This window comes from Dromiciops gliroides, chromosome 1, assembly GCF_019393635.1.
Source record: "Dromiciops gliroides isolate mDroGli1 chromosome 1, mDroGli1.pri, whole genome shotgun sequence".
NCBI classification, from domain to species: domain Eukaryota; kingdom Metazoa; phylum Chordata; class Mammalia; order Microbiotheria; family Microbiotheriidae; genus Dromiciops; species Dromiciops gliroides.
In genome coordinates this window covers 600326759-600353532 of record NC_057861.1, presented here as the reverse complement: position 1 = coordinate 600353532, position 26774 = coordinate 600326759, and the positions used below count along the sequence as shown (strand labels likewise).

Sequence of the window (26774 nt, the reverse complement as noted above, 5' to 3'; positions counted from 1 at the left end):
TGGGTGCAGAGCCATAGGTGCTCCTTTCCCCTTTGGCTGGGTCAGTCACCCTGAAGGGGGAGGCCTTATGGGTCATATGTTCTGGATGTGCTCCCTGGAGGCCCAGTGACTCAATGATAAAGCACTCACCATACTCAGCCCTTCCTCCCCTTAGGACCTCCCTTCCTTTCTTTCTCTTGGGGCATCATAGCCCTTCTTCTTGAAGCCTTCCCTTTCTAAAGGCCTCTCCTCTCTCCCCAGATTGCTTCTCTTCCAATTGGGCCTCCCCACCTCCCTCCCTCGGTTCTTTCCTTTTCCTCCTCCGGGGCTTCCTCCATCTCTATGTCCAGTTTCCCCACTTGATTGATACATTCCCTGTCCTGGATCTTTCTAGTTCAGAACTCCTTCAGGCCTTGTATCGCACCCTAACTTTGAAACCCCTTCCATTCTCCAGGTTCCCCCAGGAGCTGAATGTGGGCAAGGTCAGTGCAGAGGTGATGTGGCACCTATTTGCCCAGGACATGAAGTATGCCTTGGAAGGTAAATAGTTAAAGTCATCTTCATCCTCCCTCCTCCTTCTCAAGAGCTGCTATTGGTTATTACTGGCTGTGACCACATGGAATGGGGACAGCTCCATTCTGAGTTGCTTTTACACAACAATCTCATGCCCATAGAATCATTAGCCATGGCTGGGGAGGGGAAGCAGGTCAAGCGTTTTGCTACTCAGGACTAAAGTAGACTTTAGAGTCTAGGAGCACTACAGTGTGGTTTGGGAGGACCACAAAGATGGGAATTTCCTGACCCAGTCTTCCCAGTACTGCATCCTCAACTCTCTACCCGGTGTAGCAGAATCCAAGGCCAGGACGGTCTTCTTTCAAAGATATCCCCTCTCCCATTGCTAGGAGCTGGGCTCCAGACACACTTTCCCAATTATTCTCATCTGTATCCATCTATCCTGATGTTGTCCAACCCTCATATATCTTTGTATCTCTGGGCTGAGACAATGGGCTGAGACAGATTGGCCAGAAGGAAATATCTTTCTACCCAGTTCTCAGCATAAAGTAAGGATGAAGTAGACTTTGGACAACTTTAAGGGCTGAAGGAAGAGTGGGCTTTGGTATTAATCTTAGGAAGGGACATTATTGTTGGAAGCAGGATACCATTTCCCTCTCATATCGTGGCTGTGGTGAATAGGAATAGAGATCTAGAGTTATAGGGGTCCTCGAAAGTCATTTAACTCAAACCCCCTACTTGTACAGATGAATAAACTTGAGCCTAAAAAGTGATGTCATTTGCCCAAGGTCACACATACAATAAGTGGTTGGTTGAGTTGGCATTTGAACCCAGGTCGTCAGACTACAAATCCAGTGCTTTCCATGGCACCACATTGCCCACATGATCCTTGCCTTCAGGGAGCCTACAGTCTATTGGGAGGGATAAGATATAAGCATAGGAGAAGTTAAATACAACATGAGACATTGAAAACAGACAGTGAAGAGATGCCATGAGGCAGTCCATGAATTGCACCAAGTTAATTGCCTGAACAATAAAGTGCTTTAGTTCAGATGAATAAGAAAAAACACTTGAGGTGTGGGCAGGTAAGACTAAGATATCATAGGGGGCAGCTAGGTGGTGCAGTGGATAAAGCGCCACCCCTGGATTCAGGAGGGCCTGAGTTCAAATCCGGCCTCAGACACTTGACACATACTAGCTGTGTGACCCTGGGCAAGTCACTTAATCCTTATTGCCTTGCCCTCCCCCAGATTCATTGAAATAACATGTAAATTGATGCTTTGGGGCAGCTAGGTGGCACAGTGGATAAAAGACTGGCTCTGGATTCAGGAGGACCTGAGTTCAAATCCAGCCTCAGACATTTGACACTTAATAGCTGTGTGACCCTGGACAAGTCACGTAACCCTCACTGCCCTACCAAAAAAATTAATTAATTAAAAATTTAAAAGAGACTAAAAATAAAAAATATAAAAAAACTAAGACATCATGGGGGAGGTGGGACTTGACCTCAGTCTTGAAGGACAGTGGGTAAATGGAAGGACATTCTCGGAGACAGAGGAATGGTGTAGACAAAGGTTTGGGGGCAAGGACCCAGCCTTTAGGCAGGGGTGCCCCTAAAACCATTGAATTCAATGGCAGAGCCAGTAGTGGGATCACAAATTATCGCATATTGTAGGGGGCTGACTGTCCCTTTGTAGGACTTCTTTATCACTCCATCTCTTAGAATTCACTGAACACTTACATAATACAGCCCTGAAGTAATGAGTCTGATTACACAAGTCACACACTGGGAAAATTGGCTCATTACTTTAGACACACATTGTCTTCTAGACAACCACGTCCCAAGCTCAGTGCTATTAAAGAGAAAAGAAAATTCAAAATAGAGTTCAGCAGACATTTATTAAACACCTCATGTGTGCAAGGCACACATGTGTGCAAGGCAGTGTGTGCCTGGGGATGCAAAGCCAAACATGAACAGTGTCTACCCTCAACCAGCTTATGTTCCTCTGTAAAATATGTAGTGTTAGCTTTAGGGTACTTAGCGCTACAGGACAAAGACATGTGAAACAGAGAATAATGGGAGGCACCATATGCTTAAGCCCCAACATAAATGGTGGTGGTGAGAGAGACCCATAGGCTCTGATGCAATGATGGGAGCACTGGATTTGGAGCCACTGAACCCAGGGTATGCTGCTTCACCAGCTGCAGGATCTCTGGCAAGGCTCTTCACTCCTTTGGGCCTCAGTTTCCTTATCTATAAAGTGAATGGGATTGGATTAGATGGCCCCAGAGAGTACTTCCAGTTCTAAATTGATGATTTTATGAACCTGGGTTTGCATAGCGTGCTGAAGTTTATCAGTACTATAAAGAAAGAGGAAATCAATGTGAGTAGAAAAGCTTTAATGGAGACAGGGTTTGAGCTAAGCTTAGAAGTTTGGTAGGATTAGAATAGGTAGTAGAGAGATAAGGGAGGGCATTCCAAAGCAGGAAAAATAACAGGGACAAAGGTTTAGGGGCAGAGCAGCACAGTGGGATGGAAAGAACTCTTAGAAGCTCGGGGTTTAGATATGAACTGTACCACTCACTCAGCTATATGACCATGAGCTTGGTGAGTAATTGGATGTAAAAGCTGAGAAGAAAGGGAGGCATCCCAGATGAGGGACTGGAAGAATAGTGAAGCTCCTTACAGTCAAAAGGGAAGTTGGAAATGAAAGTGGATCATTTCAGTTCATTACATGTGTTTAATATCCAGGGAGGAATAAACAGCCAATAACAGACTGTGGGCTTTAGGCTCAGCCTAGAGGCCAAGGATGGAGATGTAGTCTAGCCTAGACATGAGAGGGAAAGCTGGGGGAGCAGATGAGTAGGGAGACAGGATCACAACATCATAATCACCATCTTAAGTACAGTTCATATATACTTAGCATTTGAAAAACCTTTTGAGGAATAAAAAACTCAGGCTCAGACAAATAAGAGTTGACTGTGTTCAGAGCTAAGAATCAAACTCAAGCCTTCTGACTTCAAGGTCTGATGTGCTTTCTACCAGACCAAACGCCTTGTCTGAAATGTTAAAGGAAGAAGGGACGTTAGGGAGGTTATTTAATCCAATTATTTCATTTAAAATATGAGAAAACTGAGGCCCCAAGAGGTGAAATCACTTGCTCAAAGCCACAAAGCTAATTATAGTGCAGAAAGAAAAGCACAAGAAGGCTATGGGAGGAAGAAGGGAGTAAATTCTTACCACTGTTGACCTAGGTGATCCCCAAACTGTCAGACCACTTGCAGAAGCATGAACAATATTTAGTACTTACCCTTTATTAACCTTCTCAAACGAGGCTGCTCAGCCACAGAAGCCACGGGGTATAATAGGGAACGGATTAAGCCAAGACAATCTTAATGGCAAGAAATATGCAAATAAATGCAGGAACATCAAGACTTTGGTACCAGAGAGAAGGCAAAGGTAGGGAATTTAGGATCTCAGAATAATGGGAAAGTCCTGCTCCCTACGTCCAACAAGGTTCTGAACAGAATGCAGAGACTGGTTTCCTCAAATATTCTCTGAGTAGTGCCCCATTGCTTCAGGGCCCCATGGTCAGTGTTCCTTTGGCCTAAGAAGGAAGAGCCTCATTCTCAGCTCCCAAAAGAAACACGGCCTTCCACAAGTCATCCAATTCTTACCCGTCTTGGATGAGGGCAAGGAAGAAGGGATTGGGGAACAAAGCATATCATGGGTGGGTATTGTTGGCCCCTGAAGAAGCCACTCTGTTATCTACCATGCTCTTTGCATTACTCACTGTTGTCTCTGCTCTGCCACAAGGACCTACTGTCTTTCGCATTCGCAAAGTCCTCTTTCAGGGTGGTAAGAGCTTTTGGTTGCTGCTGCCCCATTGCCTTTAGTCTTGCAGGCTTTCATTTTATCCCCTTCCCTCTCCTTCCTACTGCTGCATAGTGAAGGCCCCAAGTGTGGCTTCAGGAGCTCATAGCACTGCCTGGCACTGTGTTAGAATGAAGCCCTCAGGACAGGAGCCACCTAGACTATGAGGGCAGGCTTTGGTCTGGAGCTAGGGTTAGGGCTCACCTCAATCTAGTATTGCCTTTGCTTCCTCCCAACCACCCAAAGTATCCCTCTACCCTTTCCCCAGTACCCCAGCTGACTATCCTTTCAGCTGTGCCCAGTGATGAGAGCCAGACTGGAGAGTGGCCCTATTTAGACCTCTCCTGGGCATGTGGGGCATGTGTTCTAAGAGGAGAGGAGGACACTACAAATGGGCTCAAGCAATGCTCCCATGGGGTTTCATCTCACTGAGAATTTGTTTCTCTGGGGAGTGCAGCTACCAGCTGGGGCCCCCATAGCCAGTATTCCTTTGATCGGAGAAGGGAGAACCTCATTCTCAGGTCTACAAGAAATGGGGTCTTCCAAAGGGCATCCAATCCTTACCCCTCTTGGACCAGTTTTGGGAGTGACTGGGTGATATAACACTACCTTATTAGGACTTAATTCTTTCTCAGGAACAAGTCTAGAGTCTTCTCAGTGATCTGTAGCCCCAAACGCCTGAGATTTTAGGGCTTTGGAACTTCAGGCCTTTCTTTCTTGTGCCTATAAGATTCTGCTTCAAGCTGGCTACTGCTTTACTAGACTAAGCTGGTGTTAAAAGATAAGGGGTGTGTGTGTATATCTGTTTATCTGTCTCAGAGAGAGAGAGAGAGAGAGAGAGAGAGAGAGAGAGAGAGAGAGAGAGAGAGAGAGAGAGAGAGTGTGTGTGTGTGTGTGTGTGTGTGTGTGTGTGTGTGTTGGTGTATGTGGAATGAATGGGTTAAATACATATTTCTTAGCAATACAGAAAGGCCAGAGAACAGATGATCTGAGAACTATGTTAAAAGAAAACAGCAGAAAATCAGATGTGCCAATATTCCAAGATAGGCCAGTGTCTCAAAGTGAAACTGAGAAACTTTCAAAAACAAACAAGGATCCAAAAAAAATGAGCACAAGGAAACCTTCATGATAATACACAGAAAACAATGCCTGGCTTAAAAAAACATCACTCTTTGCCCACTTTGATCAGGATGTGCATTCACAGATGTGAGCCATAATTTTGCAGAAAATGAGCTGTAAGTATGGCTGGACAATTAATATTGATCTGAAAGAGCAGCCCAGCTGGCAACTAAATACTAGTCTAGCACACAGACTTTCACTGTTTGTTATTCACTTATGTTTCTCTCCTACTTTTCAGATTTTTTTACCAGTTTACATGAAATGGCAATCCTTGTACAGGTCATGTTTATTTTTTAAATAGGTTCAACTTATTGTCAAAAGAAGAGAAGATTAATTGTAATGGCTGTCTCCATAGATAATAAAGCCTTTGTAAACCATAAGGCACCATGGAAATATTACTTATTAGCTATTATTAATATGCAGCCACTCAAACAAAACATGCATGACTTCCTAATGAAGGTATTGTGAACAGTCACTGCTCTCGGTTGTCTGGTCACACAGGGCATGTGGAGGTGGTAAATGTATGTTTTGGCATGCACAGAAGCGGTCTCTGATGATAAAGTGAGATGCTTTCCTTCTTCACATAGATTGCAGACCTTAATCCCCATTTTCTGCAACATTAAATAGCTTTCTGTGGAGCTCACATGCAGTGACTCCCCATTTTATACATTTTTAGCCTCAAGCTTATCTCGAAGTTCCGTTCATCTTCTGGCTCTTTGCTTTGGGATATCCCATCTTATCCTGGGCTGTTGGCACTCTTGGATTCTCAGGTGTCTCTCCTTTCAACACGGTTCTCAATGTAATTGTGTGTTAGCCTTTGATGTCTTTGTGAAACTGTCTTTAATATATTCACAGTGTATGTGCTCACTCACATATTCTAGAACAGGCTGAGGAGAGGGCCCCTTGAAGGTAACTCTTTCTAGAAGTAGTTGGACTTAGGAAAGCTCCATTGGTCCATGATCACCCTCTAGTGCTGGGTAATTCCTCTGCAGCCACCACCATTCCACCCACCCCAACCTTGCTAGAGGTCAGGTAGCATTGCATGCCAAAGCCTGATTGAGAGCTCACTAAAAGTGTCTTCCCAGTTAGTTTTTCTCTCTGTGCAAGTCGGAAGAGAGCATCTATTGAGGGTGCTAGGGGTGTGTGTTTGTGTGTGTCTGCATGTGTATACATGTATGTGTGTATATGCAGACTGTCAGAAAAGGGCCATGGGGCTCCCTTGTCTCTGGGAACATTCTCTGGAATGCTCCGGCTGGGCCTATTACTTTCAGAGTAGACAGCATGGTAGCCATGGGCCCTACCAATTGGCCTCAACCTTGTCTCCCTCAGAGCATGAGAAGAACCGACTCTGTAAAAGTGCTGACTACATGAACCTGCACTTCAAGGTGAAGTGGCTTCACAATGAATATGTTCGTGACCTGCCTGTCCTCCAAGGGAAAGTGCCTGAATACCCAGCGTGAGTCAGGCAGCGGGAGTGGTGGGGGTTGGTAAGGAAGAGGAGGAGGACTTAGGTCCTCATCCTGCAGGGAGAGAAGGGGGAGAGGGTGACCAGGCTTGGATTGGGATGGGGCAGTAAAGGAGCCAGGAGAATAGGGTCAGCTTCCCTCACTGGTCTCCGTGTCCCTACCGCAGGTGGTTTGAGCAGTTTGTGCTGCAGTGGCTAGATGAGAATGAGGACGTGTCCCTGGAGTTCCTGCACGGTGCCCTGGAGAGAGACAAGAAAGATGGGGTAGGTCAGCCTTGGATGGGGCTTCTCTCTTTGGAGGGGATGGGCTGGATGGCTCTGCCCAATGCCTGACCACTTGGCAAAAGTCTCTTGGATGTGGTGACTGTTCAGGCCTTTGCCTTTAGGCATCGGGGTTATATCATCCAGCAGGCATCATCACAGGAATGGAGGGGCCATGAAACCCTCTTCTGGGGTCTCTGTCCAGGAAAAATGACTTGTCATTTTCCTTGGATGATGGAAGCCACAGTGGGGGGGGCACCTCTTTCCTCTTCCATGCCCCAACGACTGTGGCAAATGATCCTCTGCCTGGGGCTCTCCTCAGTTCCAGCAGACATCGGAGCATGCGCTCTTCTCCTGCTCTGTGGTGGACGTCTTCACACAGCTCAACCAGAGTTTTGAAATCATTCGGAAGTTGGAATGCCCAGACCCTGGCATCCTTGCCCATTATATGCGGAGATTTGCCAAGGTGATCCATCATCCCTAATCCTTCCCTAGTCACAGTCTTCAGTCTTACGCCAGCCCTTCTGCTTCCTGTTTGTCAGGTCTCAGCTCTATATTGGTGGTCCCCTAAGGGACTGCAGGGTGGGGGGCCTACGACGGTATGATCATATGAAGTGACCCCAAGTCTGTTCCCTTTCACTCATGCTTGGTGCTGAGGTTAACAGGTTCTTAAAAGTTCAGCTAAATAGATGTGGGACACTGTTACAGGGCTGCTAACTAGGGTCTAGACAGATTTTTTTCCATCTCTTGCCATCAGTCTTTGTGGTTGGGGCTCCATAGCTGTGCCCTTTGGGTGGAAGCAGTGCTAGATAATATTTCTATGGATGTGCCCTGTGGCTCAGGCCAGAGTAAAACTGACACCTCCTTCTCTACCTGCCCCCCCCCATTCTTTCCTCTCTCCAGACCATTGGAAAGGTGCTGATGCAATATGCAGACATCCTGGCCAAGAGCTTCCCATCCTATTGTGACAAGGAGAAACTGGTAAGAGGCTGCCTCCTCCAAAGGCAGGGGTTGGGTGGGGTGTCATTGCTTGGCCTACAAAGGAAAGAGCAGAGTTCTGGGGGAGTCATGTGGCCGGACTGATGGCCAATCTGCTCATCTGCTGTTTATTATACTCCTGGGGCAACTAGGTGGCACAGTGGATAGAGCACTGGCCCTGGATTCAGGTGGACCTGAGTTCAAATCTGGCCTCAGACACTTAACACTTACTAGCTGTGTGACCCTGGGCAAGTCACTTAACCCCAATTGCCTCACCAAAAAACAAACAAAAAAAGCCTCCTGACCCTTTTGCCAGGGACTCCCTTATATTTCAAATCCCAGCCCTGTGGTCCCCACTTATCCACTGTGAAGCTGAGTCTTCACTCATTTCTTCTCATTATAATTTCACCCTGACCTGAATTTCTGTCTGATGTTTATAAGCAGTAAGCATGAGGGTATTCTTTGTTTCTCTCCTAATTCCCCATCTAGACAAGGTCCTGGAAAGGTTGAGACTAAGACAGGAATTACCCAGACCAGTTTTCATTGCCACCTCTTCGCCGGGCCACTATGAGCTTTAGGGAAGCTAAAGTCAAGGAGATTACAAATCTAGTGACCCATTTGTCCTCCAATGCCTGGGAATGGGGAGGGTCTCAGCAGTTCTGCCCTGTTTCCTTAGCCTTGCATCCTAATGAACAATGTGCAGCAGTTAAGAGTGCAACTGGAGAAGATGTTCGAGGCCATGGGGGCCAAGGAGGTAGGGCCTGAAGGGTAGACTGCCTCTTCCCATTCCTTCCCAATAGGCCAAAAATAGGATGCTGCTTTGGGGTAGGGGGAGGGTTCTCTCCTGACCTGGTGGGAATGCCTGGCCTAGAGCTAAGGTGTAAAGGGCTGGGGTGGTTAGTTGGGTGTTGGGAGGGTTTTTTGGGGGGAGGCGACAGAGGGAGGAGGGACTGAGGTAGCAGTGAAGACAAGAAGGCACTAGGAAGGTTGAATTGGGGAGATGGAGGATCCTCCTGGGTGAGTAAGGAAAAGAAGTAAATGTGACTTTAGCTGGGCCTCTGTCCTGTGTTTGTAGTTAGATCCTGAAGCGGGAGACAACCTGAAAGAGCTTCAGGTGAAACTGAACACAGTTCTAGATGAACTCAGCACAGTATTTGGCAACAGGTGAGTGGTCCAGGCCACCTACCCTGGGGTGGTCTCTACCTGTATCCCAAGCATCTTGTAGCCTTGTCTCCTAGTGGTTGGAAACATTAAGAACTCAGTACCCATCACTATGGAAGCAACAAACTGGCCAGGACAAAGTTCCTGGGGCAGTTTGAGGAATAGAAAGTGGGTGGAACTTTCCCCTGGAATCCCCAAGGGGCAGATCAGAGTAGAGACTGAGCTTTATAGAGTGGGTATTCAGTTTTCAGACACGGATTGATGAGTGCGTTCGACAAATGGCTGATATCCTGAGTCAGGTGCGAGGCCCAGGGAACGTGCCCCCCAACGCCAGAGGCTCAGTGGCTCAGGATGCAGACAGTGTGCTCCGACCTCTCATGGACTTCCTGGACAGCAAGTGGGTACAGCGTTTGAGGCAGTTGTCTGGAAAGTGGGCATTGGCTGTGGGGGCCAGTAAACCAAGGGAAAGAAACCTTTGGGGCAATAAAGGGAGAGGATTCTGAGGTGAGAGCAGCCTGGCCGTGTCCTCTGTCCTTGCCATTCTTATCCTGATGCTCTGGCTTTCCCTAGCCTCACACTTTTTGCCACAGTATGTGAGAAGACGGTGCTGAAACGTGTGCTGAAGGAGTTGTGGAGGGTGGTGATGAACACGATGGAGAAAACGATTGTTCTGCCACCACTTACAGACCAGACGGTAAGGCCTGCCCCTGCTTATGGCTGGTGAAACAAACACCCACAGCATGAATGAGTCCCCATTCATCATCGTAGTTCATCTTAGTGAGTTCCTTCTGTAACCATTCAGAGGACCAGGGTATTCCATTTTCTATGGTTGGAGTCTGTATGCTTTTTTAAACTAATCTTTGTTGTCCTCTCCTCCCTGCTCAGGGTCCCCAGTTGATTTTCACAGCTGCCAAAGAACTGAGCCAACTCTCCAAACTCAAGGTATGATGCTCCAGGTTAGGGCTTAGAGGTGAGGATGGCTATGTAGGGTGAGGTGTGGGGTAGGGAAAGGTATCGTGGATACTAAGTGTGGCAGCTTCTCTACCTAACTGTGAGGCTCAAGGGGAATGGTTCATTTCCTGGGCAATTGGCCCTTCCCAGGAAGATAACAGTGATGATCATTTTTGGTGCAATCCAGACAGGCTGAAATTCAGGAGTAGTAGAGGAGGGAGCTTTCAGTGGTCTAAACTGAAGAGGACAAAGAGGATGATTATCGTGGAGTTGTATGTTGTCAGAGAGTGGGGAGTGGCCATTCCTCTTAACTTCTGATCTCATGTCTTCCTGTGTCTGGGATTCTAGGACCACATGGTACGGGAGGAGACACGGAACCTCACTCCAAAGCAGTGTGCTGTCCTTGACCTTGCGTTGGATACCATCAAGGTGAGATGAAAGACCCTTCCTGATTTCTCTCCACTTGGCCCACCTTACTCACTCCCTCCTTCCCCCCACAGCCCAGAACAGTTTAGCCTCCACTGAGTCAGAAGCTCCCCATATCCCATTATCCCAACTGTGCAGCTTGGTTTCACAGCAACATCAATAATTGGTTAGAGCTAAATCTCACCAAAACATAATAAACTCTTATAGTGGTGACTGATTTCTGGAGAAAAAGTCCCCTCCACTCTTTTAATGGTAGCATGAAGAGCCGCCCACCTGGGAACCTCTAGTACTAGCTTCATTTGAGAAATGCTTTCTAGGAGGCCCAAGGTCCCAGTGATCTTGCCTCAAGGGGAGAGATATTAGTTGGTTGTGTTGCTTTTTCCTGACTTCTGGGGGCAGTGGATAAACCCAAAGGAGAATGTGCAAAATGGAGTGGGGAATTGGCAAACATCAGGAATGCCCTCTCCTTTCTCATACACACACCCTCGTTCCACCAGGCATGCCACAAGTCATAGGAGGGGCACATGAGGAATAACTTGTCCCTGCCCTATCCACTAGATCTGGCTCTCTGAAGCAGAAGAATTTGGGGCCAAGGGGATGATTTCCATTATCCCTATAAACATTATATTGCCTCAGATCTCTACAAAGGCCTAATTTAAGCTTTTGGTCAGAATTTTGTCATGTAAAAACCAGGTACCTCCTGCAACGTTGGTTCACCTAATTCTTTTAGTTGGTATATGCCTCTATATTATCGCCTCTAATATGTGAACTTTTAAAGATATCCTCTAGCTTACTAGCTTCATGACCCTGGGTAAGTCACTTAACTCTCATTGCCCCACAAAAAATTAAAAATTTAAAAATTAAAAAAAATAAAGACATCCTAATGCTAATAATAATGCTAACGTTTGTATAGTGCCACTATGTGGCAGACATTTTATTAAGCGCTTTACAAATATTATCACATTTGATCCTCACAACAACCCTAAGAGTTAAGTTCTGGATGAAGAAACTGAGGCAAACATGTCTGAGGTCACATTTGAACTAAGGTCTCCCTGACTCCAGGTCCAGTTCTCTATCCACTGTGCCACCAGTTGCCTAATGATTGCATCAGCGTCTGTGTGTGTGTCTGTGTGTGTATAATCTTCTTAATGTCAGGTCACTACTTAATGTCAAGAACCTTCAGTGGCTCCCTATTGCCACTAGCATAAAACATGTACTCCTGTCTTCAAATTTAAAGGGTTTTGTATCTAGCTTCATCTTACCTTTCCAGACTTATTTCACTTTACTTCACACACTAGTCAAACTGGTCTTCTTTCTATTCCATAAATCCTCCTATTTCCTTGCTTCTTTTGTTTGTTCTCCATGATTGGAATGTACTCCTTCCTCATCTCTGCTTCCTATCTTCCATCAAGGCTGAGCTTAGGTGTTATGGGATAGATTCCTTCCTGAATCTGCTGGTTGTTAATGTTCTCTCCCTCCTTAAAAAAGTAATACATACATGCAAATATGCACGCATATCTGTGAACATATACATATGTCACAGTTTTGTTCCTGGTAGGGACTTAATAAATACTTATTGGCTTGTATTGGATGCTACAGAGAGGATTCCTGTTGGACAGAGTGCTCTCTAAGGTCTCTTCTACCCCTTAAGATTCTGTGATTACGGGTATTATCCTGGAGTAAGTGCTGCCTTGTGTTCCATTTCTCCTCTTCCTTCTTCTAACCTCATTCCTCACCCCTTTCCATTGATCCTGTATCTAGTGTTTCTGAAGCTATAATGATAATGATAATGGTTCCCTTCCAGCAATACTTTCATGCCGGTGGCAACGGACTGAAGAAAACGTTTCTTGAGAAGAGCCCAGATCTGCAATCCCTACGCTACGCCTTGTCCCTCTACACACAGACCACAGACACACTTATCAAGACCTTTGTGCGGTCACAGACTGCCCAGGGTGAGCCCTCCGAGGGAAGTGTCCCTCCCCTTTGCCTTATATGCCACAACCTCAGCCTCCATCCACACGCACATTTCCCCAAGGACTTAGTATCTCCACTCACTCCCACCACATATCAGTGGTTCCTAGGGACTCAATCCCACTTCCTATCCTCCCTGCAGCTCATAGTTTCATACCCTTATCTTTGTTCTTCACCTCTAAGGTCCTTATTCTCAACCCCAAACCCATCAACACTTGCCCTTTGCCCTCTGAAGCTTCAGTGTCTCCTATGCCTTGAAGGGCACAGTGTCTCCAGAATCCCTAAGTCATAGAACTAGCCCCCTAAGGGCTCTTTATCCCCTTCCTTGCAGCCAGATTAGAGAATCAGAGCCTGAAAATTCAATCCCCACTCTCCATAATTTCCTGAATTCAGCCATACTTATATTTTATCCTCTGCTCCATGACTTAACAGTCAGAGCTTCTGAAATGAATTTGTCATTCATTTCCTAAAAGTCTTTTCCTATCTTCTATTCATTCCTCAGTCAAGCTCTAAACTTTCCAAGAATATCAACAGAATCTTTTACTACTACCAAACTTTCAGATATATTTTGACTTCTGTGCCCAATTTTTTTGTCCCCCAGGAGCCTCAGAGGGACACTCAAGGGAGAGAAACCCTTGGAGTATTTATAGCCTGACTGGGGAAGAGTAGGGAATGAAGGGAAACTTCTATAAAATAGTAAAATAAGTGTACTCAGAGCCCTGAGTGTTGAAGGCTTGAGTAAAGAAAAGTTAGGAGATTGGCTTGCCTGAATCCAGAAAAGCATGGGAAGTAGGGGAAAAGGAGGGGAGATTTTTAACTGCTTTTGGAGGGGAAAAAATAAGGGAAGAAGACATTTTAAGACTAAAGATGCCCAGAGGTATAATTGAATAACTTGAGGGGAGGGGAAATAAAGCAGTTGGCCTGTATAGAGCTAGAGGGTTGTGCTGAGGGATTGAGATGTATATGTTTGTATTGATACATACTTAGGTGTATGCATGTATGGAGTAGAACTTTGAATTTTGGATAAGATTTTGAAGGTCCAGCTGAGTTGAGGTTTGATGGGTTGCTGAATAGGGAGCCATTGCAGGTTCTTGAATGGGGAAATGACCTGAAGAAAGCAATGATGGAGAGAAGCCTACATTCTAACCATGGTGATGGGCATGTGGGGAGGGGTAGGATGATGTGTACAGGAACTCTGGTGACTAGCCAGAGCCATTTGGGTATAGCTAGAAGGGAAAGAGTCAGGGATTGGAGGGGGAGGGGGAGGGGAAGAGGGAGGGGGAGAGAAAGTGGCTTAATAGAAGGAGATGGTATGAGAAACCTGGAGGAGAATGTCTGAGGAGGCACAGAGAACACATACTCCCCTCTCAGGCCCCCTAGAGGTCACCTATATAGTCTATAACCCTCTGCATCTTGGTTAAGTGAAGGCAGCAATACCTCCCCCTCACTGCCCTGTTTTTAAGTTTTCCTGTATTCCAGCTCTTCCCTTTATAGAACTTGGCAGGGGGAAGAGATTTGTCCCATAGTCCTAGTTCTGTCATCTTATCCACCTTTTAGCTGTGAGACTCAAGTCTTTACTCCCAGATGGATCCCTGAGTCAGCTCCTCTCCCCTAACTTGAGTGGGTTAGAGATACCTCTCACTTCTGCCCTATTCAAATGGTAGTTTCTGTCCATATCTCCAACCCTTGAGGGTCTAGAAAGTCAGAGACCCTGAAGACTTATATGGGTCCTTAGAAATCAGCCAAGTCAATCCTCCATGCTATATTTTACATATGAAGAAACCAGAGTTACACTGTAAAATTCATTGCCTCTTTATTCTGTATTCTCTGCTGCTTGCAATCTGACCAATCATCTGATCTCTGTTGTATGACATCCTGTCTTTGATGGGGGACCTCTGACATCTAATCTCTTAACTTCTAGGACTATTTTTTCCTTTTTAAGTAGTTACTCTGATTGGTGTACCTGATTGCTTTCTAATTACTCTTCTCTCTCTGTTCTGCTGCTGCTGCCAACACCGCTTGACTTTTCTTTGCTAACCCAGTGCATGATGGGAAGGGTATTAGGTTTACTGCAAATGAGGACATACAGCCGGAAAAGGGTATGTTATTATCTGACATGGTCCCAAGAACATCAGCCAGGCCTCTCCTTTTCCCTCTCCCTCTTCCCAGTGAACTGGAATGTGCTGCTTGTGCCAGGGGTGGTGGTGGGGTGCTAGTGAGGGACAGTGGAATGAAACGATTCAGAATCTTGGTTCTGTGTCATGAAAATAGGACATGTTCTGGCAGCCCAGGAGAAACTTAACAATAGTTTTGCCCTGGAGTTACAGACAGAGAGTTAAGGATGGTGACTCTGCTACAAGAGGCAGCCTCTCCTGTTTATGTGTTCTAAATTGGAAGCAAAGATGGAGAAGGAATTCTAGAGCATGCCTGAGCTTTTATGTTTTTTATTTGTTATTACCCTTTTTTGCGGGGTAATTGGGGTTAAGTGACTTGCCCAGGATCACACAGCTAGTAACTGTCAAGTGTCTGAGGCCGGATTTGAACTCAGGTATTCCTGAATCCAGGGCCGGTACTTTATCCACTGCGCCACCTAGCTGCCCCCCTGTTATTACTTTTTAAAATATTTTTGTTCTGGGTCTTTGGGAGCAGGAGAACGTTGTAAAACAAGTTGAGGAAGGCAAGATTTCTGTCCTTGATTAGAGATGGGGCCAAATGTACATGTTGTCCCAGTACAGATCCTAGAGTGGATGCACTTCTTAGGTCTGGCCACACAGTGGCACAGTGACTAAATGAAAACAATTCAGAATTTCCATTTTAAGAGACCTCAGAAAATATCTCATCTAACCATTACCTAAATGATCCTTTCCATAATGTACCTGAGGAGTGATCATCCAGTCTTTGCTCGACTTCAGGAAGGGGGTGACCCACTACCTCTAGAGGTTGACCCATCAGACTTTGGGATGGCTTTAATTCTTAGGAATTTCTTACTTATATCAAGCCTAAATATGCCTTTCTGCAATTTCCACTGATTGCTCCTAGCTCAGCCTCCTGTGTACAAATAGAATGAGAGCACTGTCTATTTGTATTATCAAATCACAAATACTGTCTGAAAATGTGGAATAAGCATTCCATGTATGCCTTTATTCACATCATTGATAGAAGCTGCATAGGGCTAAGCACACATTCTTGAGCTCTGTTTTAGAATTCCTTACAAGTTGATATCGAACCATTAATGACTACCTTTGGTCTTTAACCATCCAACTATCTCTGAATCCAACCAATCATACTGTTGTCTAGTATACATCTTTGTTCTTCCTATGAAGATGCCCTAGAGGCCAAGGCTTTGCTAAATTCTAGGTAAACTGTGTCTATCTATAGCCTTCCCCTCATCTATCTATCAACTTGATCAAAAGAGGAAATAAGTTTAATCCATCAAAACCTGTTCTTGATGATCCCCTGGTGGCTCTTGGTGATTACCGATTCTTTTTTCTCAATGTTCACTGACTGTACTTTTGGTAATACATTCTATAATCTTTTTTTTTTTTTGCCAGGAATCTAAGTCACGTTCTCTGGCCTATCATTTATCACTATTAATAAGTTATATGAAAAGAAAAAGAAAAAAAGAGCACTCATCCTCCTTACAGAAAACACAGGACAATAAGAGGCTCTGCTTTTTTTTCACCATTGGTTACCATTCCACCCATTCTAAAAAGAAACAGTCCTGGCCTTGCTTTTGATACTCCTTCCCTCCCTTCTCTCTCCCATTCCCTCCTCTCCCCCCAACTTGGTTCAAAAATTGTTTTTGTTGTTCTTAGTTTCTTTGGTGACTATTAATAATTCTGAGATGTAGTACTCCTGCTTCTGTTCTTACAGGACTGTATTTACTTTTGTATTACTTCATTCCTTTCTTCTGCTTCCATCTAAGATGGTTCATGAATTCTTTATGAATCAATAGCACTGTCTCTAGACAATTTTCCTCTGGGAATTGCTTTTCTTCATATCTTCAGAATGGTTCCTCATTGTGTCTTCAGAATTTTATTCTTGAGTTTCCTGTGCTTTCTGGGTTGATGCCTCTGGAGAATTTTAAGCTATCCTACCTACCCACCCTTTCTCTGAAAGTTTCAAAATCTGTTCTCCAAAAATTGAGGATGCATGTCAGATTATGCCCAAATAATTCCAAGATGCTGTTGGTCACTTGCCTACAAGGTCCCCATCATTTTTTTTTAAGTGAGGCAGTTGGGGTTAAGTGACTTGCCTAGGGTCACATAGCTAGTAAGTGTTAAGTGTCTGAGGTCAGATTTGAACTCAGGTACTCCTGACTCCACGGCCGGTGCTCTATCCACTGTGCCACCTAGCTGCCCCCCCCCATCATTTTTTAAGCAACTAGTTCCTTGTTTGTGAGAATTAACTCCAGATTAATTGTCCCCATTATTCATTTTTCCATCTTTTGAGAGGTTGAAATTACTATTAGGACAAACCAAGAAATTAAAGTCACTTATCACTACCTCATCGTGTTTTTATTTCAAGTTCCTGATCTCTTTCCCGAATTCTTCATTTATTTCTTCCTTCCATCCAGTTAATTCTGTTTTTACCTTTATTGTTCTTCAGCCAAATGCTTTCCACCTTGTTTCCCCTTTCTGGTTCCTGGATTTCTCTACATGAGTTTGTCTTAATATTTAGTGCTACTCCATCTCAGCCACTCTTTATCTGCCCTGGTCTTTTTGAGTACAATAGACCCTTGCAAGGCCACATTCCATCTAAGGGTCCCATCCCACCAAGTCTTAGTGACCCTTTGTGGTGAAAATTTGCCTCTGTGTGAGGATTTGTAGCTCACCTTACTTGTTACCTATACTTTATGTGTTTATGTATAGGCATCTGAGACCATGCATGTCATTGTTGACTCTTTTCTTGACTTTTGACTTGTGTCCATCCCTCCCGGATCCACCTCTATTAATGTTCTTCTTAGCACAATGTAGCTAATATCCACAAAGCTTGGTGAATGAACATAAACAGTCTTCTCCTAATCCCTTCCTTTCCAGTTGAAGGTCCTTTTGGTTAGATTTGCAAGACTCCAGGCAAATGTGTTTTTAAAGTTCTTCTTAGGGCTGGGTTCCCTGCTGGCCTGCCCTTCCTGTGTTTTAAGCTGGGATATAGAAATTCCAAATTTGGTTCTCAAACATCATCTTCTTAACCCTTTCCAAATCTATCTTGCCTTCAGTTGTCAGTTGTGATGAAAATCCTCCCTATTATCCCAGTGTTCTTAGTGTCTTGCTCAATATTTCATAATCCTGAGTGGTGCTTGCTAGATGTCTTGTTGCAGTCCCATGGAAAAATCCCCTTCTAGCCATCTCTGCAGCCTAGCCAGACTCTTGTGTCCCTGCCTTACCTTCAGAAGGGGGTCATAATCTGCAGGTTCTTCTACTGTGGTGTCTTTGGGAGAATACTGCAGCCTGGGAGCCAAGTATATTCTAGATTCTAGGAAACTCCTGGTGAATCAGAGAGACCTGACCAGGCAACAATGGAGCCACATTCACATGGAATTATCCTCCTGGGGTGGGGGATATCACCAAGGAGAACACAGGGATTTGCATTATCAGCCTTACTTTCACTTTTCCCTTCCTTTCCTGCATTACATGCTCCCCAGTGGCTGCTGCAAGATGATTGCTGCTTGGCTTTGGGGCTGGGTGGGAAGGGGACTGCCTGTAGATCCTCTGTCACCCTGGGCTTCCAGGCATCATGATCTTGTTCAGGGATAACCCAGCCCCAAAAACCCCAGCTGATAGCTTTGGGAGACTTATGTGTCTATTCACAGGGTCAGGTGTGGATGATCCTGTGGGAGAAGTCTCCATCCAAGTGGACCTGTTTACACATCCTGGGACTGGGGAACACAAGGTCACAGTGAAAGGTGAGAAAGGCAAATGGTACATCCATGGGAAGTGAGGGGGGAATGACAAAGTCCAAGAATCCTGGTGAGAAATGTGAGGAAAGGAGGAAGTTATGATGAAAGGGGTCCCTCCTCTTTTCCATTCATGGAATCTTCATTGAGCTACCAAATTTCCTAGGTTCCTTTCAGAATAAACTCTCCTTTCTTGATTCCTAGGCACAGGCATTCACAGTATCTAACCCTACCTAATGTCCTACAGTGTCTTCCCTTGTTTCTCTAAGAGGAACACCATCTGAGGCATAGCAAGGGTGGGAGAGGGGGAGGAGAGGGGCATGTGTTGCATGGACTATGGGGAAGTATTCATATGATTCTAATCGGGCTCTCTCCATTTGGGTAGTGGTGGCTGCCAATGACCTCAAATGGCAGACAGCGGGCATGTTCAGGCCCTTTGTGGAGGTGACCATGGTTGGCCCACACCAAAGTGACCGAAAAAGAAAGTTTACAACCAAGTCCAAGAGCAACAACTGGGCCCCCAAGTACAACGAGACATTTCACTTGTGAGTGGGGAGTATTTTTCAAGGGGGGAAGAAGATCCTTGGGGCGAGGGGAAGAGTAGTAATGAGGAAATTATGAGAAGTGTGATTTGTGTGGGGAAGTTCAGTTGCCCCAGCTAACATGGCCCCACCCTCCTGTGCCTACAGCCTTTTGGGGAACGAAGAAGGACCAGATGCCTATGAACTTCAAGTATGTGTGAAGGACTACTGCTTTGCACGTGAGGACCGGGTGCTGGGGCTTGCGGTGATGCCTTTGAGGGAGATGGCAGCCAAAGGTAGCTGTGCCTGCTGGTGCCCCCTGGGCCGTAAAGTCCACATGGATGAAACAGGCCTGACTATTCTCCGGATCCTGTCCCAGAGAAGCAATGATGAAGTGGCTCGAGAGTTTGTGAAGCTCAAATCAGAGTCTCGCTCCTCAGAGGAGGGGAGTTGAGTCCATTATCATCCCATGTGCCAACCTGCACATCTATGCCTGCCTTCCTTCACATCATCGAATTCCCATCCCTCTCCCTGCCAGGCTCATGGAAGTTAGCTGGGTAGTAGCCTTTGAGCATCTGTAGCCAAGAGGTTGATGTCTGATTTTTCAGGAGGAATTCTAGGCGGGAGAGTCCTCTCACAGGGAGGAACTTAGAAAGGGAGAGCAAGTCAGGGACATGGGGATTAGGCTGCAGGGGTAGCCAGCCAGAGATTTTCCATGAGAAACAAATCAAAATCTCTGAATATGTTGGTCTCAAGAACCATCCCTGAAGGATTCCTTCCCTCTATTGACGTCTCAACATACACTCATACTCTCACCCCTCACTTACCCACACATCCTCCTTGTTTATGTCTTCTCTTCCCACCACCACCCTTTTGAATGTGCTCACACTACGCGTATGAAGAAGTAGGGGGATCTGGAATGGTCAGTAGTTGGTTAAATCCACAGATGTGCCTGATACCTCTAGTCCAGGGAAACCTCCTTGGTAACCCTGAGGATGTCACCAAGAGCTGAAGTGCCTGAGCAGTAGCTGCTTTCATCTTGCTGCTTCAAGCCCCATGGACAAAAGTATGTCACTAAGAACTGGAACTTGCCAGGGATGAGTTATACCCCCACTGCCAGACGTTGGCCTAAGAGCAAGTCCTGTTGCCCTTTATCCCTGGTCCTTAACACAGTTTTCAGAAGTTTTTTAGTGTCACGATCAGATCAGATTCACATGGTGCTTAGGAGCCTGGGACGATGTCTGCGGGTTGGCCCAACCTGGGTTGCTGCTATGAATGGGAATGAACATAAGCAGGCCAACATAATCAGGAGGGGAAGGCTACTCTTCTTTCTGGGCTAGACCCTGAGATAAGTCAGTGGCTAGCTGAGTTGGATTCAGAAAGAGTTTTCCTGCCCCAAAGGCCTTCTGTAGATGGTGATATCCCACTGATAAGTGGGACTAATCAGTCCCCATTCCCCTACCCGGCCAGCAGGTAGATCTCTTCTTGAATTTATTTTATTTTATTTTATTTTTGGTATGGACTTTCTTTAGCCACTTGTACAGTTATATGACGTAGGACTTGGATTTCCCTGGCATGCTTCTAGGATTCTCGGGAACTTGGTGTTGTCCACAGATACACTGCCCAAAACACTAAACATTAATCATACTATGTGCCATTGTTGCAGGAGATTATAGGGTAGTCTTTAATAAATTATCTTTTAGCAGCATTTTGTGTGTGGTGTTTTTTGATAAAATGTGTAAAAATGTCACAGAAATTATGTGGGCTACTCATTTTTAAATGACAAACAGGAGCTCAGTATAACGATTTCAGATTTACAAAGGACTTTGTAGATTTCATTTGAGCATCACAACAACCTCATGAGGTGGGCGCTATCACTGTCACCCTCATTTTGCAGAATACTAAACTGAGACACGGGGAAGTTAAACAATTTACCCAAGGCCAAGCTAGCTCGAGAGGCAACTTTTAAGTTGAGGCCTTTCTGCCTCCAGCTCCAGTGCTGACTAAACACACAACCTCCTCACAAACATCTGCTGTGATTCCCAGTTTTAGAAGAATATCAAGGAACCATGGAGTATGATGGAGCAGTATGATGTAGAGCAGAGGTGCCAAACTGGATTAGTGGGCATTCCAGCCTGAACTAGATTAAAGTGTAATTGGGAAATATTTAAAAAAATATATAAAAATATAATATAGCCTAGATGTTAATTTGTGGTTTTCTAGATCAATATGTTTCCCAGAGAGCCATTTCTATTTGTGTATGACACCACTGCTGGAGTGGATACAGCACTGGATTTGGGAATCGGGAGGACCTGGTTTCAAACTGAAGCTCTGACTAGCTGTATGACCCTGGGAAAGTCACTTAAGTCTGTTTCCTCCTCTGTAAAATGAGCTGGAGAAGCAAATGGCAAATCACTACAGTATCTTTGCCAAGAAAACCCCAAATAGGGTCATAAAGAGTGGGAAAATGACTCAACAACAACAATAACATAGCCTTTAGGGGAAAATGAACCAAATAGTCTTGTGGATTCTCAGAAGTAGAAGGGAACCTAATTTACTGTTGAAAGGCAAGATTCATGCTTCCCTGAGACCTGATTCATCTCTATGCCTCCTGCTGACTGATGATTCCCAGCATAACAGCATCTGACTTTTGGATAGGGCAGATACTACATTCATTCAACAATCATTTGTCATTTACCAAGTGTGTGCAAGACACTGGGGATACCAGGAGACTGAGTTCCTGTCCTCAAAGACCTTACCTTGTAAGGGAAGATGCAACAATTATATAGATAATTCCAGCAGAGATTAAGCGACTGTCCCATAGTCACACAGCTAGTAAAACCAGAGGCTTTCCACTGCCCCACACTCTCTGGAAGTACCCCCATTTTACAGATGAGGAAACGAGGACTTTGAAGTTAAATAAGTGTCAGTAGCCTTCCCTGGAGGGATGAGAATAAAGCCTCTGGAAGCCAAGCTTAGTTCGGGTGGAAATTCAGAGGCGTAGAGGAGAGGGGCGGAGCCAGAGGAGGCCGCGCCTGCGCACTGGGCCTGGTTTGGGAGGGACTCCAGAGGTGTGGGATATGAGGGGCGGGGCCGTCAGAAGCTGCGCCTGCGCTCTGCGCCTGATTTGGGTGGGAATTCTGAGTAGACGTTGAGGGCCACAGGGAGTCCCAACCCCGAGCTAGGTTTGGGTTGAAATTGGGAGACGTCGCAGGCGACGGTGAGTGACGACTGCCAGCCCGAGAAGGGTCCTGACAACCTTAAGCGAGGGAGCTGGGGGTGGGTGGCGGTGCTGCGTCCCCACGACGCCCCCTCCTCTTGGCCCGAACACCCCAGGGCCCAACCCCTCGGTGACCCAGCTCACCATGCGACCCCTCCCTAAGTAGATTCCTGACCCCTTACAGGCCACAGGAAGTGATGGCCTCCCCTGGGCCTCGGCCTCGGGCCGGGCTGGAGCCCGAAGGGCGGCAATAGCCTGTGAGAGCATTCAGGACCCTGAGGCACGGCTCCGGGGGGATTCTGGAGCTCCCGTTTGGTTAGACTCGGCCCGTGATGATTTGGCGAGGTTTGGAGATGTCTAAACCATGGCGGTTTGCAAATCCAGGTTTTCTCCAGGGTGTTTCCTCTGAGCAAAGGCAGCAGACGTCCCCAGATCTGGGGTCTTTTACAAGCCCTGTGTGACATCTTTCCTCTTTGTGAGGCTTGATAGTCCAAAAATGAGTGTGGTCTGTTTCACAGAATAGCATTATAGGTTTTAGAGACTTTGGAGAGAATCTGATTTGATTCAGAATTTGCCTAAAAGTAGGCACGCTTAAAAATTAATCCAGTAGAGGAAGCCGTTTCTAGAAATTGGGAGTGGGGAATAAATTGAGAGGCCAGGTGCCCAAAGTCACAACAGTGGCAAATAACTGAACCAGGATTTAAACGTTGCCTTCTGACTCCAAATCCAGTACACTTTATAGAAGGCAGAAGTAAAACTCAGGTCCACCTGTATTCGAACTAGTGAGCCCTTTACCGTCCCTTATTTTATTTTTTTTAATTTAATTTAATTTTTTGGCGGGGCAATGAGGGTTAAGTAATTTGCCCAGGGTCAAACAGCTAGTGAGTGTCAAGCGTCTCAGGCAGATTTGAACTCAGGTCTTCCTGAATCCAGGGCCGGTGCTTTATCCACTGCCCCACTTAGTTGCCCTACCTTCCCTTATTTTAAAGGCAAATGTACTGTGAGCTTCCCTTTTGGAGAAAAGAAAGACATGACAGTTTCAGGCATACAGAATCTATAAATGATTTATAATTTGTTGTGGGAATCATGTTCTTGGTTATAATCTCACACATACACATAGAAGCACTTTATAAACAAACTGCAGCTCAGTAATCTACAAAGGCTCTTGAATGTCTTGTATGCTCATATCCTGTACTATTTTGGGGGGCAGGGCAGGGCAGTGAGGGTTAAGTGACTTGCCCAGGGTCACACTGCTAGTAAGTGTCAAGTGTCTGATGCAGTATTTGAACTCGGGTCCTTCTGAATCCAGGGCCAGTGCTTTATCCACTGTGCCACCTAGCTGCCCCCTATATCCTGTATTGTTAAGGGCTGGTCAAAATGACAGTTTTGGGGGCCATATTCAAAGACCAGTCAAAATGCCAGTAAATTGCCTTTGGATGAGAGTTAAGCATGTATAAAAGCACAAAATGATAACATTATGGAAAATTCCACAATAGGAAAATACAGTCAGAGTATAAGTTCTAAAATAGGTTTGCCATTGATTTGAAATGCATTGTTTCTTTGTCCCTTAGCAGGTGCTTTTTTTATTGCCTGTTGATACTTAACGGTTTGAAAAATAATGATAATAGCTTATAAAACACATACACACATATGTACACACATACATATATATCTTTGTGTGTGTGTGTGTATTATCATATCCTTGGAGATGATTCCCAGATTTTTATTTCCAACCGAATCTCTCAATCCATTTCAGTCATCTTTGTGTGAGTGTAGAACACAGCTTCCAAAGTGATTTTTCTCAAGCATAGGTCTGACCATGTCACTTTCTTACTTGATAAACTCCTATTTCCTCTAGGATTATGTGTAAACTCCTCTTTCTGGCATTTAAAGCTCTTTACAACATGACCCTTTCCCTTTCCTCCCCTCCCCCCCCCCCTTTTTCTTACATGTTATTCTCCTCTGTTTACTCAGTGATAAAGCTAGACTGGTATACTTACTGTTCCTCACACATAACACTCCATCTCTAGCTCCTTGAGGGCAAAGACTGTCTCTTATTTTTGTAGTCCCAGCTCCCTGGACAGTACTTGACATATAGTACTTAATGGGTTTTTCCTTCATTTCCTATTATCATATTTTTACACTGGCTGTCCAATTTGTTGAGAATGCTCTTTCTCCCTTCTGTCTTTCGAAATCTCTGGTTTCCTTTACAGCAGAAGTACCAGTCTTTCCTGATTCCCTCATCTGCTATTGCCCTCCCTTCCAAGACTAGCTTGTATTCATTCATTTTGTATATCTCTTTATGCTTGAGAGGCAGCATGGCATAATGGATACAGAACTGGTTTCAAAGCCAGACCTGGGTTCAATTCCTATATGTTGAAAGATACTGGCTATGTGACCTGGGAACATTACTTGATTTCTCAGTGTTCTAGGCAATTCTCTAAGATTATAAGTTGCAGAAAAAGGTGTCAACCTGCATTTGTAGAGTGAGTTTCTTCACCTAGGAGTTCCCTATATCCACAGAAGATAAGCCAAGGAATCAAAGATAAGAGGGACAGCTTTGAAAGTTGTATGTATTTAAAAAGAAAAACAGGCTCTATGTGATAGAGTATATAGTCATATATAGTCTTTTCTTATTCTGTGCGTTATAAGCAATGTTCATTTTATTTGCTGTTTGAGTTCAGAAAAAAAAGAAAAGAATCACATATGTAGTGGTGCAAAGAGATAAGAGAGGAATCAGGATGAAGGGAGTCTAAAACATTTATTTATTTATTTAAAAAATAATAATAATAAACATTTTTATTTAACGTTTTGAGTTCCAAATTCTCTCTCCTTCCTTCCCTCCCCTCCCCCTTCCCATATTAGTAATTTTGTATATATATTAAAGAAAACTTGAATAAAAGAAAAAAATGAAAGAAAGTGAGAAATAGCATGCTTCAATCTGTGTTCAATCAATATCAGTTCTTTCTTTGGAAGTGGATAGTATGCTTTATCATTAGTCCTTTGGGATTGTGTTGGATCATTGTATTGCTGAGAATAGCTAAGGCATTCATAGCTCCTCATCAAACAATACTGCTATCACTGTGCACAAAGTTCTCCTGGTTCTACTCACTTCACTGTACATCAGTTCATACAAGTTGTCCCAGGCCTTTCTGAAATCATCCTGCTTGTCATTTCTTATAGCACAATGATATTCCATCACTATAATATGCAGTTTATTTAGCCATTCCCCAATTGATGGGCATTCCTTTGATTTTCAATTCTTAGTTGCCACGAAAAGAGCTGCTATAAATATTTTTGTACAAATAGTCTTTTTCTCTTTTTGGGGATGTCTTTGGCGCTGATCCATGGTCGTCCACGACTGGTGGAAGCCTACTACTACTTGGGATATAGAGCTAATAGGGGCATTGCTGGGTCAAAGGGTATACCCAGTTTTATAGCCCTTTGGGCATAGTTCCAAATTGCTCTCCAGAATGGTTGGATCCTTTCATAACTACAACAATGGATTAGCGTCCCAGCTTTCCCACATCCCCTTCAACATCCAGTATTTTTTATTTTTGTCATATTTGCCACTCTGATAGGTGTGAGGTGAAACTTCACAGTTGTTTTAATTTGCACTTCTCTGATCAATAGTGATTTAGATACTCTAGAGGATATGTGACAAGGCCACACCGTTACCCTGTGGCATAAATTGGAGCTGGCTACATTTCTTCCTAACTTTGAGGCAGCCTATTATCTACTATGCTGGGCTTTCTGGAGTTCCCTACACTGATGAATATTCACATATTCTTTGAATATTCCTGTATATAGAATTGTAATTAGATAGATAAAGCAATAGTAAAGGTATAATGTGTGAAGGGCCATTTTTGGGTGAAGAAGAGTGGATTCCCAACTGACTCAATGCCAGATTTAAGAATTAATTTCTTGAGGCATCAGATTATGTTATTTTTAGTATCACAATATTTGCTTAGACTTTTCCATTTGTGGACCCAAGAAATCATTTTTAGAATGTTCTCTTAGTCTGAATAAGGTTTTCTGAGGTAACACCTCCTAGCCTCATCTGGATGGCTTCATGTTGAATTTGTAGGTGTTGCTTCTCTTAGGTGAAATACTTTTTAAAAAAATTTTCAGGTAAATACCCAACTCATATCAACATAACACCTGAAGTCCTGTGATTGTTTTGTTTGCTTAGTGCTACACTGTGCCACGTTCTACTCCTAAAGCAGGAAATAAGCCAGGTGTTTTCTATGAGCAGTCATTAAAGGGCTGTACCTGGTGAGATCCAGTAAGAAGCTGCCTCTAATGTAGGGTGTCTGAGAAACTTTCCACATACATACAAAGAATCCAACAGGGTCTCCACCTGACCTGGTCGATCATTATATTTGCTTTAAAAAAAGTGGAAAGAAATCCTAAAGTTAGAAAATTTAAACTCCTAGTAT

The 26774-nt window shown here is 44.7% G+C and overlaps 1 protein-coding gene across 5 annotated transcripts in view; it reads left to right on the top strand.

Moving 5' to 3' along the window:
• UNC13B (unc-13 homolog B) overlaps window positions 1-20816 on the top strand; it is a 353350-nt gene extending 332534 nt beyond the window's left edge. For 3 of the 5 annotated variants that reach the window (XM_044002642.1, XM_044002633.1, XM_044002625.1), the window contains 16 exons: window positions 434-519; window positions 6815-6941; window positions 7118-7214; window positions 7534-7677; window positions 8115-8192; window positions 8866-8943; window positions 9265-9353; window positions 9595-9747; window positions 9921-10044; window positions 10236-10292; window positions 10650-10730; window positions 12532-12679; window positions 14741-14797; window positions 18511-18603; window positions 18980-19139; window positions 19284-20816. In XM_044002642.1, coding sequence (XP_043858577.1) covers window positions 434-519; window positions 6815-6941; window positions 7118-7214; window positions 7534-7677; window positions 8115-8192; window positions 8866-8943; window positions 9265-9353; window positions 9595-9747; window positions 9921-10044; window positions 10236-10292; window positions 10650-10730; window positions 12532-12679; window positions 14741-14797; window positions 18511-18603; window positions 18980-19139; window positions 19284-19569 — 1858 coding nt within the window. In that variant the 3' untranslated portion in view covers window positions 19570-20816. Of the gene's footprint in view, window positions 1-433; window positions 520-6161; window positions 6256-6814; window positions 6942-7117; window positions 7215-7533; window positions 7678-8114; window positions 8193-8865; window positions 8944-9264; window positions 9354-9594; window positions 9748-9920; window positions 10045-10235; window positions 10293-10649; window positions 10731-12531; window positions 12680-14740; window positions 14798-18510; window positions 18604-18979; window positions 19140-19283 lie in introns of those variants that run through there. The other 2 variants (XM_044002649.1, XM_044002658.1) reach the window with 2 other exon arrangements.
• Window positions 20817-26774: the final 5958 nt, after the last annotated feature.